A 21,992-nucleotide genomic window follows, 5' to 3' on the forward strand; every position below is an offset into this window, starting at 1 on the left:
CTTGGGGAAGTGATAAAGGGGGGGGAAGATTAGCAGGAAGCTACAAATCTACACGTTACTCATGTGTGAAGGAGCTGCAGCCGGCACATGCCCGCAGGAAGGAGAACAGCAACCCGTGGGTAAAGTCAGTCCAGCCCATCTGACGAGAAAGGAGGACCCTCCGCCCGGGCTCCGGACGGCGGGCGGGCAGGCGGGCGGCGTACCTGTGGTGGCAATGCAGTCAAAGCCCACGAAGGCGTAGAAGCAGGTTGCTGCCCCGGACAGGACGCCAGAGAATCCGAAGGGCATGAATCCACCATCACCAGGTTTCCCTACTTTCGTGTCACTGGAAGAAAAGAGCCAAAGACCATGAATACCCACTTCACGGTCCTGAAGAGAAGCCATTCCGGTCACCCCACCCGCCGCTGGGCAGGGGCGCTCCAGACCCTTAGTGAATGATTCCCGAGACAGCTGTCACCCCACCGGTCACCCGATGGGCCACGGGCCTCTGCGTTGTGAGGCCCAGTCACAGGCGCAGTCGCTAAGCCCTTTCCAGAAGCACCTTCTAAATGTCAGCTTCGGGGAGGGGGTAGGGACTACGAGATGGGGGTGCCCAACAGGAAAGTGGGAAGAAACCAGTACGTGAGGCCTCTCCCCCAGGACACTCAAACAAACAACATATACTTTAGAACACAGAGCTGCCAACTGGGTGCAGGGCCCCCCACCCCAGGAACCAAATGTGTAAAGTTTCCCATATTTACCAGTAACTCAGGTCTCAAAAGCAGCAGAGATACTGAGGTTAAAAAAAAAAAAAATGAACTGTGTTATTAGTCGACAAAAGCGCCTCCTAAGCCCCCACACGCACGTGGTAAGCAGGGACGCCTACGTGGGTGCGGACCAGCGCCTACATGGCTCGGGCACATGGGCGGGGCTTGGGACATATCTGCCAAGGTAACAAATACCCAGTCCAACACATGTTGTAAGTCCTTTAAGATTCAGAAAATAGTTCCAAGGAAGTGAAACGTGAGTCTCTAAATAGTGTGTCCAGGCCCCAGAACAGCCGCACGGAGCCCGGGGCTGGCCATCCCTCAAATCATTCTGGATGGCTCCTCCAGGCCCTGCCTGTCACCAAGTGATTCTAAGCCTCATACGCCCCGGTCCTCTGCCACCGCCCGAAAATCAGCAGAACTCCCAGCCCCCCTTCATCAGCCATACGTTTAGCTGGCTGCCAGGCTGCAGGCTTTCTGTCACATGGTCACCTAATACAGAGTCCCAGAGGACAACTGTCCAGCTCTGCAGAGCAAGCTGCTCCAGACCACTTGACTTCCAAACATAAGAGGAGGAGCCATATAGAATATTCCAGTCCTACAGATGTTACAGTTGGGTTAGCAAATTGTTGGCCAAATTTGCTTTCAGAGGGATTTATCAACTAATAAAACAGACAGCCACTTTGGACCCAATATTTCCTAATAAAGACTGAGCCTCGTACGGATTCCTAGAGGGTTCCTGGTAACAGAACCTGCCACTGAGCCACTGGAAGTCAGAGCGTGAAGCCAGTCCTCAATCTGGCACCTACTACCGTTCAGTAAGTAGCAACGTGAGGGAAACCCCAAGAAACACACAAGCGATAGACGCAGGAAAAATTGTTCCTGCCAGACTCAAAGGGAAGTTGTCAGTTTAAGCTAGGACTAAAATAAACCCACGACCCAAGTACAAGAACGGCAGCCCGGGACAAGTCAGTCAGAAGCCACAGGACGCACCCACCGCATCCACACGTCACAAAGAACATAGAATGCCTTGGTGGGCTGACGCCTATTATAAAAAATTTTAGGCCAAAGCCCAGAACAAAACCGCTGACAGCCAAATCCCTCAGGAGAGAGGGAGGAGAAGATAAACGAGGGGCACTCACCATCGAGAGGGCTTCTGGGGGGCTCCTGGAAGACTCTTTCGACTTCCGAACATGGCTAGAACCTCAGGTCTTCGTCAAGACCCAGCTTCCCTGTAACTGCCGGGACAGACAGACAGGCGTGGAAGGCCTCCAGGTGCCTACCCGCCTCCGCGGAGCCCTCTAACATCAAGGGCTATGGAACAGCCGCGAATAAGAACAAATGAGCACCAGGACTGACGGGTTTGCTTTAACGACCGTAAGGCAGAGGCACCCACAAAGGTTTTAAGAATTCCATTTGAAGGGAAGAGGAAAGTGCAGGACATTACAAACATCAAACCCTGGAAAGAGGCCTCGCAGAAGAGGGCTAGGGCCAGAACGTGCCTTTGTCACGCGAACAGGTGAAGCGGTGACCACCGAGCGCGGAGCTGGGGATGCCTAGCAGAGCACAAGAACGGCATCCTCCCTCCCCCCCCTCAGGACCGCAGCGGGGCAGGACTCCGATGGAAGGGGAGCGACACAGAAAGTCTGTCCCTGCATAAACTCCCGGGGCCACCAGCAAGAGTAACCAGGTTGCCACCGACTGTGTGTCCCCTCCAACCGGGGCCCTTCTCGACTCACTGGCCACACGGGTGCTCGGACACCACGTATCGACAACAAAGGACAAGGTCTTCGCATACAAAAAGCCCTACGGGATATGCTAGCGAGGGAAGCACTCGAGGTGCAGAATGTACCTCCCTTTATGTGAAAAGAGAGGGGAATATACATATAAATTACGTATATGAGTTACAAAATAAATGTAACTGTATACTTACCATTGCTTGTATTTATACCAATAAAAGCTAGAAGCTTACACAAAAAATAGTAAAAATGATCACCTATGGCGGGGGGACGGTGAGGTAGATGAAGGAATGGGACAGAATTTCTCAGTGTAAACCTTTTTATAACATCACGACATACGAACCCCGTGAAACATTATCTACTCAAAAAATTAAGTTCAACGTTTAAGAACAGTGTGGGGATCCCGCTCTCGGTGGCAGCCTATCGCTGGGAAACCACCACAGAGCCCATTCTACTTTGCCTCGAACCAAAACATTTTGCAAAGGCTCTTTATATAGATCAATAATTAACCCGTGATCTGCAGGCGGTGGTCGTGCCCGCTCGGCATCTGGCAACTTACACACGAAGAAATGGGGAGGCAGGATCGTGCCACCACGTGGCGAACGTCGCCTGGCGACAGAGCAGGCTGAAGCCAGATCTCAGATCGGTGTCCCCTCCCCTGCAGCCGGGGTGACCGGCTCCTGTGCATCCCACTCAACCGGTTACCCAGACGTTAGCAAATAACTGGCAGAGGAAGGAAGGAAGAAACGTCTCGTGTTCAGAAACATCCCTGAGCCTGGGGTGAGGACTTGAGAGGGAGCCTCCATGGTGGTGAGGGGGGTCCTCCCCCTGTGTGGCCTTTTCCCACGACATCAGTGGAAAACATCCTTCACCAAGACTCAACCGCTGTCGCTTCCACCCACCAACCCTGACATAAACTGCTGGTTGTCCCCAGAAGCCACACCCCCTTCTTCTCCACAGTCCTAAAACTGAATTATTCTAGCTAGACATGGGAACACCAGGAACAAAGACAACATGCTTCTCAGATTCTCCAGCTACAAGGTGTAGCCACTTGATGTAAGCAGGCCTGGTGTATACAAGTCCTGAGAAACATCAGGCAAGTGAAGTGGAGAGCGAGGCTGCTCTTCTACTTTTCCCATTTTCTTCCTGCTAGTGGGAGCCATCTTGGACCCTGGGGTGATCTTGGGAATGTGGGCCGTGGACAAAGCCATCAGATGGAAGAACCACCAAAGCAATATGCTGGACTGCCTGCAGATGTTCACTTAAGAGAACTACGCCTTTATCTTGTGGAAGCCAATGTTATTTTGGGGTTTTCATCCCAACTGAAGACAGACTATCCAACCAAACCTTCTCAGTAGGTTTCTATGCAGTGCTGTATCTTTACACTTACTACATCTGTTATCCATCTACCGGACTCTGGAGAAGAAAGCCCGAGGGAGCACGTGGCAAAGGCAGCAGGGAACCAGCCAGACTGTCGGATGACATTCCCATTTCAGACCAAGAGACAGACTCCAGGTTCACGGGGGCCTTTACAGCCAGTCACGGAGAGAGCATCATAAAATCACAACGCGATGTGGTCAGAACTGCCACCAAAGCCACGCAGGCTGAAGCTCCGCCATGCTTAGTGGTTTGGTCAGGAAAAGCCCTATTGTTTCAGAGAGACAAGCAATTTCATGCAAGGCTACATGGCCATGGTCAGAAGTACAAATCTACGGCTGGTTGGGGGGGGGGGGGAGCGGAGAAGCAGTTTAGAGGTTTTAATAAAATGAAAGAGCAAGCTACACCCGAGACCCGCAGCACTCTACTGCAGAGGCAGTGTTCCCGAGGCTGGGGCCAGCACAGTTCATCATCACCAGGACACAAAGTGTGTGAGGACAACCAATGCTAATAAATACCATCAGCTGGCGCAAACCATCTCTTCGTAAACACAATAAAATTACATCTCGATCGACAACCAGGAAATAGGACCTGCCATCTATATTTAATTCCTGATCTGTAAATAGCAACCAGAAAGATAGTCCCCCACGTCTCAGAAATCTACTGTTACTTCCAAGCGTATTTGGAACTGGCTTCACTCCAGGCTGAGTTAATGAGCACCAATAAATGTGGCATAAATGTGGCTCAGGAATGCTACATTAGAAATCCTCATTTCTCAGGGGTGCCCGGCTGGCTGAGTCAGTACAGCATGTGACTCTGGATCTTGGGGTCATGAGTTCAAGCCCCACACTGGGCAGAGAGCGCACTTAAAAAACAATTAAAAATCCTCATATCTCTGTAATCGATTTGAACCATTAACCACATAGTATTTCATGCATTCAATTCAATAGTTTCCTGTAGTGAACTAGTCATGCATCAATGCCTGTCCAGTGACCAGACCACTGGAAGATATGACCCGGCCCTAACCGGAGACCAAGTTCCCCATGACCGCTCGGATCCCCAGCATGGGACCTCATTTCTCTGCCTCCCTTGCAGCTAGATGTGGCCACCTACTGGATTCCCACCAGTGGAATGTTGGCAGAGGGGACACGTATCTTCCGGATCTGCCCTTGAGAGCCCTGGGCATGCTCTCTTTCACCCCCTTCCTCCTCTGGGACAGCTGGAGCTTGCCTGTGCCCACAGCCCAGGTCTGACCATGCAGAAGAGGACAACATCCTAGGGCATGACGGAACAATCAGGTCGACAACCAGGGTTCCTGAAAGCCTGTGTGCAGACAGGATGGCCAGTCAACCTGGTGTGCTCATGTCAGGATCTGAGACATCCTTTTAAAACCACTGCATTTCAAGAGGGTCTCCTTATCAGAGCAGTTTAACCTTTGGTCATAATTAAAGTAGAATCACAGACAAAACCTCACTCCCCCTTGTCCATCCTAGAACCCTAAGATTTACCTGAAAAATCTGACAAAAAAAAAGATCAAAAAGAGAACATTCTAATTGGCTGGCTTTTCTTTCCTAGGTAACCTGAGCTTGCTGACGAGGCTTCACTGAGGGCCCTGAAAGAGCACAGGTCCGAGAGCAGGCCTGTCACCTGCCTCCCATCCCGGGCATCTTGAGTCAGAGACTATAAGGGAGATGGGGCCACTGGCTTTCAGGGCTGGTGTACCCCAAGTCGAGGGTGGGAGAAAGAGACCATTATAATCACATTTCAACACTTTAGTCATTCTGAAAACCTCTGATAAAAGCCTGTGATAAAAGTTTCACATATTTCTTCCCTCTGCATTATTAATAGGAAGACATTTCAGGGTCAAGTGACATCACCATGGTTTTGCAGAGAAAATCTTCTCTGAATGTAAAACTTAGAGGTTGGTCATGAAACAGAATGTGAGGAAAAACAGATAACTTACAGAGTCTGACAAAGATCCCCAACTATGTGTAATTTTAGAATTAGAATGAAATTTGTTTTCCTGAATAGCCTCATCATACAATGTTCTGTCGAGTTCAGAGAAATGAAACCTAACAAATGTCAAACAAATAAAACACTCTCAGCTATTTTACTGCAAAAAAAAAAAATTAATTCAAATTCAAATTATATTTGTTGAAAAGGCATATACTGTTCTGGCCGATTACATGCCCCCAATGCATGTGTGTATTGTTAAGTACGAATCAGTTGTCACATGCTGAGAGGAAGACGAACAACTCACTTGTTCAGGCAGAGATGATGGGATGTGTTCTTGAAATCTTCCTCCGTGAGCTGCCAGTTTTTAATCGATCCTTTCACGAATCCTGACACCATTATGAAGCCCAAGACCAGAACGTTGATACAAGTGAATATTTTGTTGACCATGGCTGACTCCTTCACACCGAGAGTTAAAAGTCCTGAAAAACCACACAAACAGGAACATTTTGCCTGAGGGTGGTAACTTTGGGCCAGGCGAGTCCTTCCTGGGACAGGAACAGGGATCGGACGAGAAGGTGACTTATAAGAAGAATCCAAGTGGCACCAAACCTCCCAAGATTTCTGTGAGCCTCTGGGAATGGGGCTGAGTCAGTAATCTTTCTAGAGGTAGGCATCAAAATAACCAAAGTCCATGGGTGGTTCATAAAGCTGTCGAAGTTGGCCTTCCAGGTCAACTCCCCTCTGGAGTTGAGGATGTCACCCAGGGGGCACCAAAGGACTGCAGAGATGGGGAGCACCACGGCCAACCACCCTGGAGAGCAAGCCCCCCACCCAGGGAAGAAGAGAAGGCCTCTCCTGGCACCCTCTCCCCCTCACTAATGTACTTTCCTGGGACTCCCCTCAGTGGGGCAGGAATTTTTTTCTCCAAGGAGGAGACACTTTGCTCAGTTTCTTGGTAGAATGAAGGGAGTTCTTCAGATGAGAAAATTATTCAGACTCACTTTGGAATGTTAGCAATGACAACTCTTGATGATTAGGGAACCACGGATCATGTGGTTCATCATCAGACTCAGTGCATGTAAAACAATGTCTAAGCTAGACTAATTATAGCTCATAAACGCACATCAAAAAAAAAAAAAGGTAAGTGATAACAATACACAGGAACCATATGACAACACTGTCTCTGAGGCTTATAGGCCACAGGATCACCTTGGGGTGAACGTGCCATTTGGGGACTTCTGTGGTTAAACTCCTGGCTAGCTAAGAAAAGCCTGGAAAGGCGTCCAGGTGACAGGTGACCACCACTTATGACTTGAGACTGTTGCCCTGCCATGTACACCTTTTACACTTAAAATATAAAATGCATTTCACAATAGATTGAATTCCGAAGTGAAGGCAATAGGAGGGAAGTGAGCAATTAATCACAGCGAATACCGCATCGTGTTCTGCCCTGTTTTCTCTTTGGCGTCCCTCCCTCTCATGTTTATGAAAATCTCACTAGTGTGAACTTGATTTCTGATACGTGTTTCTGCCAGCTGGACCAGAATACTGCTGAGACTGGCCTGTGCAGGATGATTTCAATTACATGGTGCGTAAAATAAGGCATGTTGTTTTTAAAACCCACCCAAGGGGCGCCTGGGTGGCTCGGTCGGTTAAGCGTCCGGCTTTGGCTCAGGTCGTGATCTCACGGTCCGTGAGTTCGAGCCCCGCGTCGGGCTCTGTGCTGACCGCTCAGAGCCTGGAGCCTGTTTCAGATTCTGTGTCTCCCTCTCTCTGACCCTGCCCCGTTCATGCTCTGTCTCTCTCTGTCTCAAAAATAAATAAACATTAAAAAAATAATAATAAAACCCATCCAAGATTTTCTAACCTCAAAGGGGAATTCATCTGCATTTAGTCTAATGCTTACACCGTAAATGCCACATAGAACAAAACTCCCATCCTCAAGGCTGAGACACAGACAAACATCACTAAGAACAAGCTGCCATCCGCTGCGTTCAAGCAATATTTGGAATTTTAAAATTCTGGACCCACAATTCTGTCAGGAGACTTACCTATTTAAAGGGCGTTTTGACAGCTGTTAGGTGTAAAACCATCTAAGACTTCTCCAACACCCAAGGCACACGGTGGTGCTCCAGACCGACCTCACCCCCTACATCTTCCGGGCTGAAGAATGCCACTTTCCTTTCCAAATGTTCATCCGCTGAATCAAGGGAATTTGCACTCCTAGGTCACTTGTACAAAAAGCTTGCGGCCCTCACAAAATCCTACTCCACAAACCACTACACAAACACCCGAGACTCCCCTTTAATTAAATGACATGTGGCCTTGACAGCTATTAAAGTACCTTATGTGTACCAGAAGCCATTAAGACAAAAAAGATGTCTGTATTCGTTATAGAAAGAAAAATAGAAAATGAGGGAAAAGGAGAAATAAAAAGGGAAGAAACAGACCTAATGGGAGCCTGTCTTACCCCTCAGGCCCCTCACTGCAACCTGACGTGTGTGTGACTGTGGAGCTTTACCTGTTAAGATAAGAATTATGATCACAGCGAATATGTCTGGGTTTTCGGCCAGCACTCCGGGGGCATTCAGAGCCATGTGCATCCGTGAGAACTCCCCGATGGGTTTGCCAATCAGCTCGTCGAACGTCGCACTCCAGGCCCTCGCTACGCTTGAAGTACCTGCCACGAAACACAGGTACCAGAGGAAACTGAAGAAGAACGATTAACAGTATTTGTCATCGAGCTCAGCTCCACCTCCGTGCGGGGGTCACAGATGACGCGCTGGAACTTGGCGGCGGCAGCCGGACCCCGGTCTGTGCTAGCTCGGAAATGAGACTCGATTAGTGTCTGCAGTGAAGTGAGAAGAAAGGGCAGGTTTCACGGGCCTAGAAAGAAACACGACTTCCCATCACAACCCAATGTGAGCACATATACTGTGTCCCAAATCTACAACTAACAAACGTTTTACAAAACAGCATTATGACCCTTATGGCCTGAGACATGCTCTGATGGTATGTATTCAACTCTACATACTTTATTTTGTTACTGAAAGAAATACTGGTGGCAAACCACAGCATCAATTTTGAGATCCACTCACGGGGTGCGGTCGGCAGCCGGGGACACCTGGCTCAGGAAGCTCCTTTTCCAAGACCCTGGGACAACAGAGCTGATGGTCCCACAGGTCCCACAGGTGAACGCTGTTCTCCCAGCAGGAGGGGGCCGACGAGACCCACCCAGGCTGACCCTCACGCTCAGCGACAAAGTCACCGGCTCACCCCGGAGCGGGCGTCAACCCGCCTCTGCCACTTGTGTGCCCAGACTGGACTCGCACCGCCTGACTCGGGGGCCACGGGTCCCCAGGTGTCTGACCACAGACAACGCCAGCTCCACGCCCCCGCCATGAAGAACACAATCAGATGCAGCCCCACAAATGCTGACGACTGTTGACTGCGCTCTCCTCCTATCAACCTGAGTAAAGTCACTGCTTTTCCAGGAAATGTCACTAAAATTCCAGTACTCACATAGAGCATTTTCCTTTGTTTCCAAAGGGGGCCTTGTTGGTGACTGTGGTCTGGATCATCCAGAGGATTTGGCCAAAGGGAACTACAGAGATGCGATGTTGTTATTTGCTATCTTGCCGAGTATTTTTCCATCAACTCAAAAATTTAACCATGTTTCTTCATCCTCAGCATCCAGCCTATTATGACTTCTGTCCATCAAGGCCACAGCCCCAGTGAAGAAAACTGGTCTCCCCACCACCTCCCCGACAGAGGCCAGCTCTCTGCTGATCAGACTCTGAAGCCTGCTATGCAGGGTGAGGAGTTGCCCAGCCCTCCTTCCTGGCCTACCCCACTCCCTATCTCTGAAACATGGCTAAAAAAAAAAAGAGAAAGACACACACACACACACACACACACTTGCTAGGAAAAACTGCCCTTCCCTAAAAGCTAAAGCTGAGAATCACCCACAAGGATGCATGCATGAGTCAGTCCCCTACAAGCAAACAGCACTCTGGCAAATAATCTTTCATTTGTCAGTGTGGAAGCCGTGGACAATTCATGCCTGTGGTTTTGCTTTAGGACCAGGTAAATCCTCTGGGAGCATAACAGCCCAATTCAGACAGCTATGTTCCCATACAGAGACTTGAGCTTGTACGAGCATTTGCGGTTGTAAGTTTTGCTGTTGTACTGAAGAAAAAAAAAAAACCCACATTATTAGGAATTTTATTTTTGAACTTAGAAGCGTGAGCTATTGTGGCTGTCGTTAGGCACCACAGTCACTGAAAAGAAAGGGAAGGTGCTGCTCAGAGAGCCTGGTGGGAGCCCTCTGCCAGCTGGCCTGGGCAAGTGGCAGTGGGGGCCGAGGCGAGCACCCAGAGGGCAGCACACGGCCCCCTGCAACATTCCCAGTGCGGGGGACACAGGAGCAAGCCAGGACCCACTCACCACATCCTCCTGTGTTTTGATGATATTACAGAAAGCTTGCTGAAACATAAGTGGAATGTTTAGTGGCTATTTATATTTCTACTTTTAGGAACTGGCCATTCATATCCTTTGGTTATTCTTATATTCAGGTGTTTGTCTCTTTTAAGTTGATATGTTCAACCTGGTTGTATTCAAAATACAAACAACATAAAGAGAAACACCTTCTCACCTACCAAATTGAGAAGACTTTGTATTTTTAGTGTCTTTGTTGGTTTCTTATTTCTAATGCCAGTGCCCAGAGTCAGCAAGTACGTGAGGAAAGGGGCCCCTGGCCATCTGGAGGATCACAGATAACACGGGCCTTAAAAATATATAAGCCTAAAGGGCGCATGGGTGGCTCAGTTGGTTAAGCACCAGCCTTTGGCTCAGGTCACGATCTTAGGGTTTGTGAGTTCGGGCCCTACATTGGGCTCTCTGAGCAGAGCCCTCTTCTGATCCTCTGTCCCCCTCTCTCTCTGCCCCTGCCCCACTTACACTCTCTCTCTCTCAAAACTAAATAAATTAACTTAAAGGAAAAAAAGAACGGCTGACATGCTCAACACCAAAGAAACATACACAGGCCTGGGGCACCTGGGTGGCTCAGTCAGTTGAGTCAGCTGAGGTCATGATCTCATGGTTTCTGGGTTCAAGCCCTGTGTTGGGATCTGCCCTGGTAGCACAGAGCTTGCTTGGAATTCTCTCTCTCCGTCTCTCTCTGCCCCTCGCCTCCTTGTGTTCTCCATCTCAAAATAAATAAACATTTTTTTAAAATATGCAGCCCACTGACCTACACACTCTGCTTCTTAAGACCATTTTAAAAGAAAAAGAAATCATGTCTATGCCCGAAGACATTAAGTGATTAACTGTTTACAACAATAATAACACAACTGGAAACAATCTAAATACCCTACAAAGACATCTAAAAAATTATGCTATATAGAGAAAACTATATAAGGATATACACTCATTTGGAATAATACTGCAGAAAAATCCTTAATATTGTAAGAAATGCTTACTATACATTGCTTTATGAGTCAAGAGAATACTGGACAAAAGAAATACATTTCTGTTTACAAAAATATTAACAACAGCTAGATCCCTAAACTCTTATGAACAGAGATTGTCTTATTCCTCCCTTGGGTCCCTAATATCTAGCATAATGTCTGGCACAGGGGATGGACTCAATGAATATTTGTTGAAAGAATGAATGAATAAGAATTAATTTCTCTGGGTTGTTACACTGGGCAATGTCTACCTTCTGCATCGCGCTTTTCTGTATTTCCCAAATTTTCTCTATCAGTGGTATGTTTATGCCAGTAATTGTAATCAAAAACACTAAAAGGGACTATGCTCTTTTAAGTAACAACAGCTTCCCACTGATTCTACATCTCTTGTGTTAACAGGACTGACCTCCTGGTTGGTCTGGCTTATCGTCACTAACAGTCCGATGCGCCTGATAGTTAAAAACAGGGGCACAGACCAGAAAGAGCAGCGATACCCAAAGGCTGCCCCCTCCTTTCATAAAAGGGAAAGGGAACATGTACAACAACAACAGTCAAGGGAGGATGCTAGACTCTTCGAGAGGAGTTAGACTCAGTCCATTTGGGGAGCAAAGCAGAGTATGGCCCGCCGTTTGGAGGTAAAAACAGCACAGGGGTAAGGGAGCGGGCTCCAGGCCTCCTGGGACGTACCGATGATGTAGGAGAGGATTAAGTTCCAACCAGTGATGAAGGCCCAGAGCTCCCCGACGGTGACGTAGCTGTAGAGGTAGGCCGAGCCCGTCTTGGGGACCCGAGCCCCAAACTCTCCATAGCAGAGGCCGGCCAGCACTGAGGCCAGCGCTGCGATCAGGAAGGAGATGACAATGGCAGGGCCCGCGTCCTCACGGGCCACAGCTCCGGCCAGGACATACACGCCGGCGCCCAGCGTGCTGCCCACCCCGAGCGCCACCAGGTCAAAAGTGTTCAGGCAGCGAGAGAGCCGGCTCTCTTCCCGGCTGCAGTCCACAACCTTCCGGCGCAGCATCTGATGGCCAATGCCGAGCAGAACTTTGCACCCCATCGTGCTGATCAAATCTGCGGGAGAAAGAGAATGGAAGCGCTTGTTACTGCCTTTCATTCCACCCGTTAACCTCATCTTATCACAACACAGACGGCCACCATGTCCTTCACTCTCATTTACTGCTAAAATGTTGTAAATCTCAGAATTCCACAGCTGGCTGTCAGAACATCCATCGGCAACTTGGCCCAGTCTCAGGCTTACCCAGCATGGATAGAAATGCCCCGGAGGCCAGTCTACCCAGCTGCCTGGACTCTGAGGTCTCTGAGCTTCCACATTTACTTCAGTTCTCAATTGAGAGCCTTCTATGGACAGAAATTACACGGTATGAGAAACACAAATTAATGGCATTGTTCTTTTCCTCACTAATCACACAATGCACCATGAAAAAGAAGATATTATTCCAAGTGGAATGCTACGGAAGGCAAACCGATCCAAACCCAGAGGCCTTGAATAGCAATGACGATGCCTTTTCAGACCTTTCTGAGATCCCGAGGGCAAGAACCAAGCTGCTTCCACTTTTAAGTTAACACAGAGTTAGGTACAGAGCAGAAAAAATTGTTGAATTGTTACAAGTTAGGGTTTTTTTTGTAACTGCTACCACTCCAAGAAGCCCTTTTCTTCTGGGCCAAAATATTGGCCAAATGTGCTACGTGATAAGCTTCTGAGCACAAATCAAGAGAGGGCACGTGTTCACCAATGGCTTATGTCCCCCAACCTATTTCACCCAGAACAAGCCCAGTGTGGGGCCCCAGGATGAGTGCACATCATGGACAGCATCCCAGGCCAGCATTCCAATGCCTCTCCTATAACGCACAGGCCAATTCTGCCTGGGCAGCTCATCCCAAGGGGGCGAAGAGGGCCAGCGGGCACTTGGCCAGGATATTAGCGCCCACCCTCAAACACATGGAACGTAACCCCCCAGACTTAAGGGGGTTGCCCACAGGACTTCCCTCCATAGAAGGCAGTCTGGAAAGGGCAGAAAAGAGTGGAGAAACCTAACCAACACTACCTCGGCCAGGGGGCCACGGTCAACAATGATAAACATTTGATTAGGTGATGTGACGGGAAGGGCACTTGATCTCTCTGATCTTTCTCCCCAAACCCATCACCCCAGTCTAATCGTGAGAATAATACCAGAACGGTGACAGATACGTTCTATAAAACACCTGACCAGTGTTCCTCGTAACTGTCAGGTCCTTAAGAACAAGGGAAGGTCAAGAAACTGTCACAGCCAAGAGGAGCCCTAAGGGAGACATGACAACTAAATGTAATGTGGGATCCTGAAGTAGAAAAAGGGTAAGGGGAAAACTAAGGAAATCTAAATAAAGTACACGTATCAATATCGCGTCATTAGTTATAACCGATCATCCACATGAAGGTAAGGTGCTAACAACAGAGGAAACAGACAGAGGTGTGGAGTATATGGGAACTCTTTTTTCTATACTCACAATTTTTCTATAAATCTAAAACTGTTCTAAACTGAAGAGTTTATTTTTAAAAAACACCATGTGCAGAGAGAAGCTATCATCATGACTTTTAGCTACTGAGGTACAAAAAAAATATCACTGCTTTTTCATCTTTATTATCAATTGGCGTTTACTGACCCAACCTTGCTACAATTAAGTCACCGGAAAACAAAATAACCTAAACAGAAAACGGCAGACCTAGCAAAGTCCACACCTAACCACCTAGAAGACCTGACCTGCTCACCCACACCCTGTGACCTCAGCCTCCGGACGCAGTTTGGTCTGGCACCCTCCCGGCCCCAGCCAGGACCCTCTGTGTCGTCACACAGGAACAGGGGTGGGCCTCTCCATACTTCATCTGACCGACCAAGAGTAAAAAAAAAAAAATGTTGATCTCAGGACTCAGGAAGTTTTCAGGTAGGATGAGGAGTAACAGTCACGTGTTCTGATCCCCTTGTTCTAAAGATGAAGAAAAATGACTCAGAGAGCCAAGGGTCAAACAGGGTCATGGCGCTGGGAAGGCACAGTGGCCCAAGTGCTCATCTAGGGCTCCAGCATTCCAGGTGGGAAGGAAATGACATCACTGTGCAGTGAGGTGGGGAGGATGTGGGGAGGAAATGAGGAAAGACGACATTATTTGTGGAGCCACAGTGGGGCAGGAAGACCCCAGACACCAGGGTGTGACAGGAGCTGGAAAGGGCACGGGCTGCGAACAAGGGAAGAGCAGGCACAGAGACCAGTGGCTCACCAGTCTCTTTCAGGCCACATGCTGCTTCCAAGGGGCCTCGGGACAGCAGCGAGCGATACCCGGGCAAGACAGGTTTCCCAGACAGTCAAGATGAGGCCCTCAGTGACCTCAGGTCCTGGAGAAGGCCCCAGCTCTGCTGAGAGAGCCCAGGGCGTGATTCCTCCCGACCCACCTTTTCTTTTCCTCCTTACAGGATTTAGCTGGATTTACTCAACTCGGTTTGTAAATCACAACAAAGCTTTTAGGAAACAATTGCTCGGAAAATGAGCTAAAGATGCACCATTTCAACACCACCGCTGGCAGAAAAAGCAGCGCTTGGGGCTGTGCAGAATGCCTGTAAAATAACTTCTCGCCATCATTTTTGGCAGGGCGGGGAGTATGTGAAGTAGACAGGAATCTCAAAGGGAAGCGGAGTGTGAAAGGTCCTGGACTGTTGTGCACTTGCGTGGTTTTCAAGCTGATCGGTAAATGCAACTGACATGTAGAGGGCGCCTCCCTGCTCCCCACCCTCTCCTAGATGTAGTCTGGTTAATAATAAGTAGATTCTCTCCCCCAAACAATAAAAGCCAGTGCGAGGCAAAGACGTACTTAAACAGCATCCTCTTTCCTCGGCCTCGCACAGCAACCCGGGGGCCCAGAGGGCTATGACGAGCCTGCCTTCCCCTGAAGGACAGACACATCTGTCTCCGTAATTTACACTCCGTTCTCCGAAGCTTGTTGTCTGGAGCAGAAGGAAAGGCTGCTGGAGCCCAGACACAAGCCAGGAGCACACTCTGCACCTCCTTAGGACGGAAGGCGAACGAGAGCCCGGGGATCACCTCAGGCCGACGTGACCCACCAAGACGTGCGGAGCCGCGCCCGGGGCCCTGTGTGCCTGCGTGTCGCCAGCGGGGGGGGGGGGGGGCGCCCGCCAGCCAAACACCCGCTCCAAGAACTCACTTCCTAATGCTGGGAGCTCAGCACCATCTTCAAAACAAAGGGGGCAGGTTACTGCACACAGAAATTTAGACACAGACATTGGTTTTCAAACATCATGTGGAAAAAGAACTCTGTTGAGAGTACAAAACGTGACCAGACAGATGCAGTTCTTTTCTTTTAAACAGGCACGCAGTGGCTCTTTTCTCTGGGGACAGTCCTCAGCTGTTCCTCGCCCCCAGCAGTCCTGGGGAAAGTGGTCTGTGAACCACTGCGTGGGGAGCACAGCGTGGACACTGACAGGACACCAACCTCCCACTATTTTTACCTTGGTTACTTTGCTTTGCTTTGCTTCTTTTTCAGTCTTTATTACTGAAGGACAGTTGACACGCAATGTTCTATCAGGACCTTGGTTATCACTGGAAGTACTTACTGCTTGGTTACCTGGGGAAAGGGTAGTAAGCTCAGGGAAGACACTGGAATAAAAATGCAGTCAAATGCTGCTGGGGGGCCCAGAGTTGATAGCCCAGGGAAGGAAGGGTCTCCAGTTAGTTTCTACTTTCCAGGGTAGCTGAAAATGAGATACCCACCATGTCCTGGGTTTTTTTTTAAGAAATATCCTTCCTATCTCCTTGGAAGTAGCATAATATTACATTCTCCAAGTGGCATCATCTGTCAGGATTTTGTACACATTATGCCACCACTTACGTTCGTGCTGAGACCCGAAAGCTCGCCATCCAACCAACAGTGAGACTAAATAATACTTATCTGTACAAAACGAATCTAGCCATTCAACTCCCTGCAATGGGGGTTGTCATGGCCTTCCTGCTGTGGGGGCTTAGACAGAAAGTTGCCACAGTGCTTGGAAAGCATTACCTGAAAATTAGGCTATCCTTTCTGCGGGGAGGAATCTGCACAATGGTCAACACCTACACTTTTATTTGAGGTTTTGACAGAAATCTTGCAACAGCGAGTCTCAGATCTGTCTTACCCCCTGCTCACTTGTTACTAAAGAGCACTTACCTCAGGTGGTATATCCCCTAATAAAAGCAAAGAAAATGTGTCTCTTTCCCATGGAAATTTCTCACTCCAAGTTGTATTCTAGTAATCACTGTGTAGCAATAGGAGTAAAATGATCCAGTGGGTCAGGATTGTGGACATAAACACTGTTTTGAAGAGGTCCGATAAAGGTGGGCAGATGGGAATGTATGCCTTTTTTCAGTCTCAAACTTAATTAAGGCTTGAGGCAGGGAGGGAAGGGATAAGATATAGGCCTTTATACTAAGTTCGTAAACGCCGTCCTTTGAAGAAAACCCTAGCACTGAAATCTTTACTAGGTTAATGCTTTCACTGCCCCTTTTCAGTGGTCTTCAGAATGGCCCGGGCCCCAGATGATCTGCTCCCCCCCCCCCCCCCCAGGGGGAGCCATCCAGAGTGAAATCCATGTGAAATCTACCACTCCCACACCACCTACACACACTGGGGTCTGCCTCCATTGCAGGCTAGAGGCAGCAGGTCCTTGCCAGGTGCTGGCCTTGTGGGGCACCACTAACGGGTGGGCACACAGAGCCCATTAAGTGGCTTCAGCTTCCCTAAAGCGTGAGCAGCTGGCCCATCACGCGGCGGGGGGTGTGGCTGCCCCAAGGCACCTGGAGGGCCACAGAGGGCCTGCAAGTCCAACATGGAAGGGAACGGACTGCTCACAACCATGACCTGCAACCAGGCAGCAGAAGAGGTCCAAGAAAAGAGCGTTCTAGGACGCGGGCTGTGGTGGGAGAAGATTCCCAGGGAGGAAAACAACCTGCTTTGGAGGAAGTACTCTTGCTCTCAACGTCGGATCCACATCCCCCAGACGTTAGGAGACCCAGAAACAAGAAGTTAAATTAAAACAAAACAAAACAAAACAAAATCAGAGTGTAAACAGGACCAGCAGACCACTAAGGATGGAGATGTGAAGAAGCACGCATGAAGCCATGAAAGGAGGTGCAAATGACAGAACCGAACCGGAAGTATGGGGCCGGGTGGTGGGTCAAGAGCGATGCAGCAAGCAGGCGACGGTCAGGGTTTGCCCTAGGGGCTGACTCACAACCACGCGTCCTCCTGGGGGAAGTGGGAGTCCATCAGCCTGCGGTGAGAGATGACGTCAGAACCTGGACTCTTCCAAAGCCCCCAGGCAAACAAGGGACATGCTGGGGATCTAACTAAATTCCGCCAAAGATCACTGATCTCACACTGTTTTGATGCCCTGTGCTCAACCCAGTCAGGGTTTATGGAAATGCAGAAAGCCATAGTCCTACCCCAGGAAGCAGAGTGTGGGGGCAGGAAGAAATGAGCACACACGACGGCTCCGGGAGCTGGGCCCACAGGGTGACGGGACTCCAGAGGAGGTAGAAATGTACCTCAAAGGCCACTTCAGGTTTCCCCTGCTATCCGTTCCTATGGAATCTTTCGTAAGTGAAATGGGTTAAAGCAAAGAAACAATAACCATTAATCTTTACGGAAAAATTTTTGAGCATTCCCAGACCCAAAAGAATCACCTCTGTTAGTCTCTTCTGACACCCTAGCTAGGACACATCTTGCTAATGGATGCACAAAGTAGATCGAGATAAAGCAGAGATGCTCACAGACACAGTTCAGAGCTCTGGTGAGGCTTGATGCAGGGGACAATTCCTGGGGAAAGAGCGTGGCTCTGGGCATTCTGGATCTGAGCAGCCTCTGTAACAGCTCGCTGCAAAACAAATGCTGAATGCTGTTCTGGCTTTTCGCCTTCTTTTGTATAAGCAAAAATCTTCCGATTACTTACGGTTAACAAAAACCAGGTAGCTCCTCGTAACGGCGAAGCATATGCACAATGCAAACCTTCAAAGAGTGTGGGACACCTGTGCTTTCACGGGAAAAGAGGTGTGGTCTCATCAAGCAAGGACAGAGGCATAAAGTCCACAGGTCCACCTACGAGTGTGCTTGCTTCCATCAGAAGCTCAGTCAGAAAGATGCTTCATGCTTTTCTATCACAACCCACAGCTAATGTGGCTTCTCACTGGCACGGGCGGGCACAAGATCCAAGGTGATCGCCGAACCTCACGGTGCCCAACAGTCCTCCAGACCCTGGTGACTTTAATACCTTGGCCATCTCAGAAAAAGCCCCAGCAGCCCTGCCGCCCATGGCCCACCTCCTTCTACTGATGCAACAGGGCTAAATGCAGAAAGCTGCCAGAGGCCCCGTCAACAGCAACGTACACAGCCCGACACACGGCCATAAGCTCTAAGTCTGCGGAGTGGAGCTTCTGGACAGAGGGGTGGCAGGGGGGCAGGAAGGCAGAGGTTCTGCCTCAGTGCCGACTTCCGGGCAACAGGGGGACAGGCCCAGGAGGAGGAGGCCACGGGACCCCGCTCAGGTGCACGCCGATCCGGGCAGGACAGCTTCCAGGCACAGGGCGGGAGGCAGCCAGGGAACAGCACTCTACTCAAGGAGCTTCCAGTGCAGAAACGGCAAAGAACAAGGCAAACGAGGAGGGAGAGACTGACCGTGAGCACAGCACCAGCCTCGCAGCCCGCCGGGAAGCACTAAGGAGCGGGGAACCTGGCTCCACGGTGGCCATAAGTGGTGTCACCACCCCATGAGCTCGCACCTCACAGAGGACCAAGCAGATAACCCCTGGGGCTGAGAATGGACAATGCTGTTAATCAAAGAACTAAAACAAGATCTGTCAAGTACAAATCTGTTGCCGAAATGGTGTGCAGGCAGAGAAGTGTTTTTGATAAATTTAATGTCCTGGGAAAACATCAAGCAAACATCAAGCGAGTATATTATTATGTATATTATCCCAGTGAGTATGTTGGGGGGGAGAGGTGTATGTGTAAAGTACCAAATTACTGAGATTACCTTTCAGATTATGGGTTGTTTTCTTCTTTTCTGTATTTGCCATACTATCTGTAATGAGATGTGTTACTTTTTAAAGCAGAAAATAACAGTAGTAATAACGACTAACGTTCAGGGCACTGGCCAAACGAAAGGTCCCTTCCATAAATTCACGTATTTCACCTTCACACCACTTTATCTGGCCAGCAATACTCTGCATCCCAGAAAAAAGGGAACCCAGCATTACCAGACTCAGGAATTCTCAACCCTGGCTGCACAGGAGGATCACGTGGGGAGGTTTTTTAAATAAACCACGCCACCTGGCCTACCACAGATCAAGTCACTTCTGTCACATTCCCCCAGGTAACTGGCCCAAGGGCACGTAGTCAGCGAAAGATGGAGCCGGGGCTCGAACCCAAGTCTTTCTGCCCCAAAGCCCCGCACTGTCCTCTGAAGCGGGCTCTCCGGGTGTAGGGGAGGGGCGCGGAGGGCGTGGCGAGGTTGTAGACAAGTGGGGACAGATGGCCCAGCTGACTGGCGGACAGGAGAGCCCCCGATGTGTCCCACCTGAAGGGCCGCATCCTAACCCGCCTCCGTCCCCCAGCACCCAGGAGGCGTCATGACGTGCAGAGCACCCACAGGGGACACGCGGGAAGCATCGGCTGACTTCAATGGGAAGAAACTGACAGGAAACTTCATCGTAGGTAATCACCACCATAACTATCAATAGCTTATGAGGGTCTCTCAATCAAAGGAGATTTTGTTGGCTGAAGAGTTCATGGTTTCACTTGCTAAAGAGCACCTTTCTGTTTCTCTAAATGAATATAAATGCAAAAAGCTGCCAGTTGGGTTAAAATCCACCCTAAGCAGCACAGTCTTGTCTACTAAGATTTGAAACAGCTCCCGTTTTCCTCACAGATACTTTCTGCTATGCGGTGTATTCTATCTCCCACCTCCCTTCTCGCCCCAGCTGAGGACAGCTTTCCCACTCCACTGGGGGACAGCTTGAGTACCCGTGACACCCTCTGCCTAGGGTTTTCTGAGGTCCAAATTCATATCTTTAAGTCGGGACTTGGGGTCTCTGTTTCCACATCTAAAGATGAGGCAGTACTGCTGTCCTACTGTCGCAGGGTGCTAATGAGGGTCAAATGAGATGATGCATTAGGAAACACACTGGAAGGCCAAATTCATTCTTCTTCAAATGCAAAGAGCTCCTGTTTTTGCCACACTGGTAGGCACTAATTCCTCATATTTCTAATCTTTCTGCAACATCTCGGTTTGTCAGCTGTCTCTGCCTCCGAAAGCAGAAGCAGACAACCCTATCAGTGAAGGGCTCCCGTCACGACAGCTGTCGTGGTCCCTCTTGAGCGGAAGCTGTGCCACAGATGCTGTTGTCTTCTTCACTAGGCTCAAATCTTTTCAACATTGTCCACTCAACTTGAAGAAGGACATAAAAAACAAGAAGCCAATGGGAGAATTGTTAGGGACATTTTCACAAAACCCAGATACGATCTAGAAATGCTCCTTCTTAAGCCAGCAGGATGTGATTAGACAGTATTTGGGTCTCTGGACAGTGTTTCCATCACTCAGGAAGGTTGTGCTGTATCAGGAGAGATGCCCTGACCCTGTGTACAGAACTGCGTTACAACAAAAACATGTGTTCTCTCGGGAGGTCAGAGCTTCTTTGCCACATGCCTTTAATCACACTTACTTCTGTAGTATGTAACGAAAGTGTTCTGGATCTGCAATCTGAAGCCAGGTGACCTACAAACTCTGTGGGCAGGTCCAGGCGGAGACCTGCCATTGCCTGTCTAGTACAGTGTTGATTAACCAGAACTAAACAGGAGCCTGGTCCTAAGGAGTGGATTTCATAAAGTTGGCTTTATATGAGCTGTAAAGCACTTCATTTGGGCCTTAAAAGCTGTTGTACATTTGGCTCTCGAATGGAAAAGAAATATCTTAAAGAATGTTTCCCTGAGATTAGAATTCAGACTTACTACCACAACATTGCCTCTTTAATTCTCTAGGCCTCTAAGGTATCCTGAAAGACAAGAGTTTTCCATGGCTCTTTCCAGAAGCATCCTCTGTTTCCAAAAGCACAAGGAAAACTGGCATCTGGAACCACCACAAGGCAGAGGATTCTACACAAAACTCATCTTTCTTTTTTTATTTTTATTTTTTTTTTAATTTTTTTTTTTAACGTTTATTTATTTTTGAGACAGAGAGAGACACAGCATGAACGGGGGAGGGGCAGAGAGAGAGGGAGACACAGAATCGGAAGCAGGCTCCAGGCTCTGAGCCATCAGCCCAGAGCCCGACGCGGGGCTCGAACTCACGGACCGCGAGATGGTGACCTGGCTGAAGTCGGACGCTTAACCGACTGGGCCACCCAGGCGCCCCACAAAACTCATCTTTCACCGCATGTTCACACAGACCAATAGTTTTCCATTTACTAATGCATTCACCCGACAAAGCCAGGCAGTTCACTGATTCAGACCCCAAGCTCCTGTAATTTCCGCCCTCCCCCATCTTCCCATGGTCACAAGCAACTGTGTGAAAATAACCTGGAATTTCTAGAAAACGCACTGGTTCCAAAATAGACAAAGAAGCTGTGAAAAACCAGGTCCAGCTCCCTGAACTGAGCTGGAGAGCAGCCGTACA

At 49.1% G+C, this 21,992-nt stretch overlaps 1 protein-coding gene across 4 annotated transcripts in view; it reads right to left on the reverse strand.

Annotated features, from left to right (window-relative positions):
• The window catches only part of SLC7A1 (solute carrier family 7 member 1), a 105,670-nt gene that overhangs the window by 13,539 nt on the left and 70,139 nt on the right, over window positions 1-21,992 (reverse strand). For 3 of the 4 annotated variants that reach the window (XR_007150746.1, XM_047851820.1, XM_047851813.1), the window contains 4 exons: window positions 11,974-12,357; window positions 8,340-8,498; window positions 6,123-6,297; window positions 204-325 (listed from right to left, as the gene is read on the reverse strand). Coding sequence is in view for 3 of the 4 variants with exons in the window: in XM_047851820.1 (XP_047707776.1) it covers window positions 204-325; window positions 6,123-6,297; window positions 8,340-8,498; window positions 11,974-12,343 (826 nt within the window). In the remaining variant the exon portion in view is untranslated. Of the gene's footprint in view, window positions 1-203; window positions 326-6,122; window positions 6,298-8,339; window positions 8,499-11,973; window positions 12,358-15,800; window positions 15,917-21,992 lie in introns of all 4 variants that reach the window. The other variant, XM_047851830.1, reaches the window with a different exon arrangement.

This window comes from Prionailurus viverrinus, chromosome A1 (assembly GCF_022837055.1).
Source record: "Prionailurus viverrinus isolate Anna chromosome A1, UM_Priviv_1.0, whole genome shotgun sequence".
In the NCBI taxonomy this organism is placed as follows: Eukaryota; Metazoa; Chordata; class Mammalia; order Carnivora; family Felidae; genus Prionailurus; species Prionailurus viverrinus.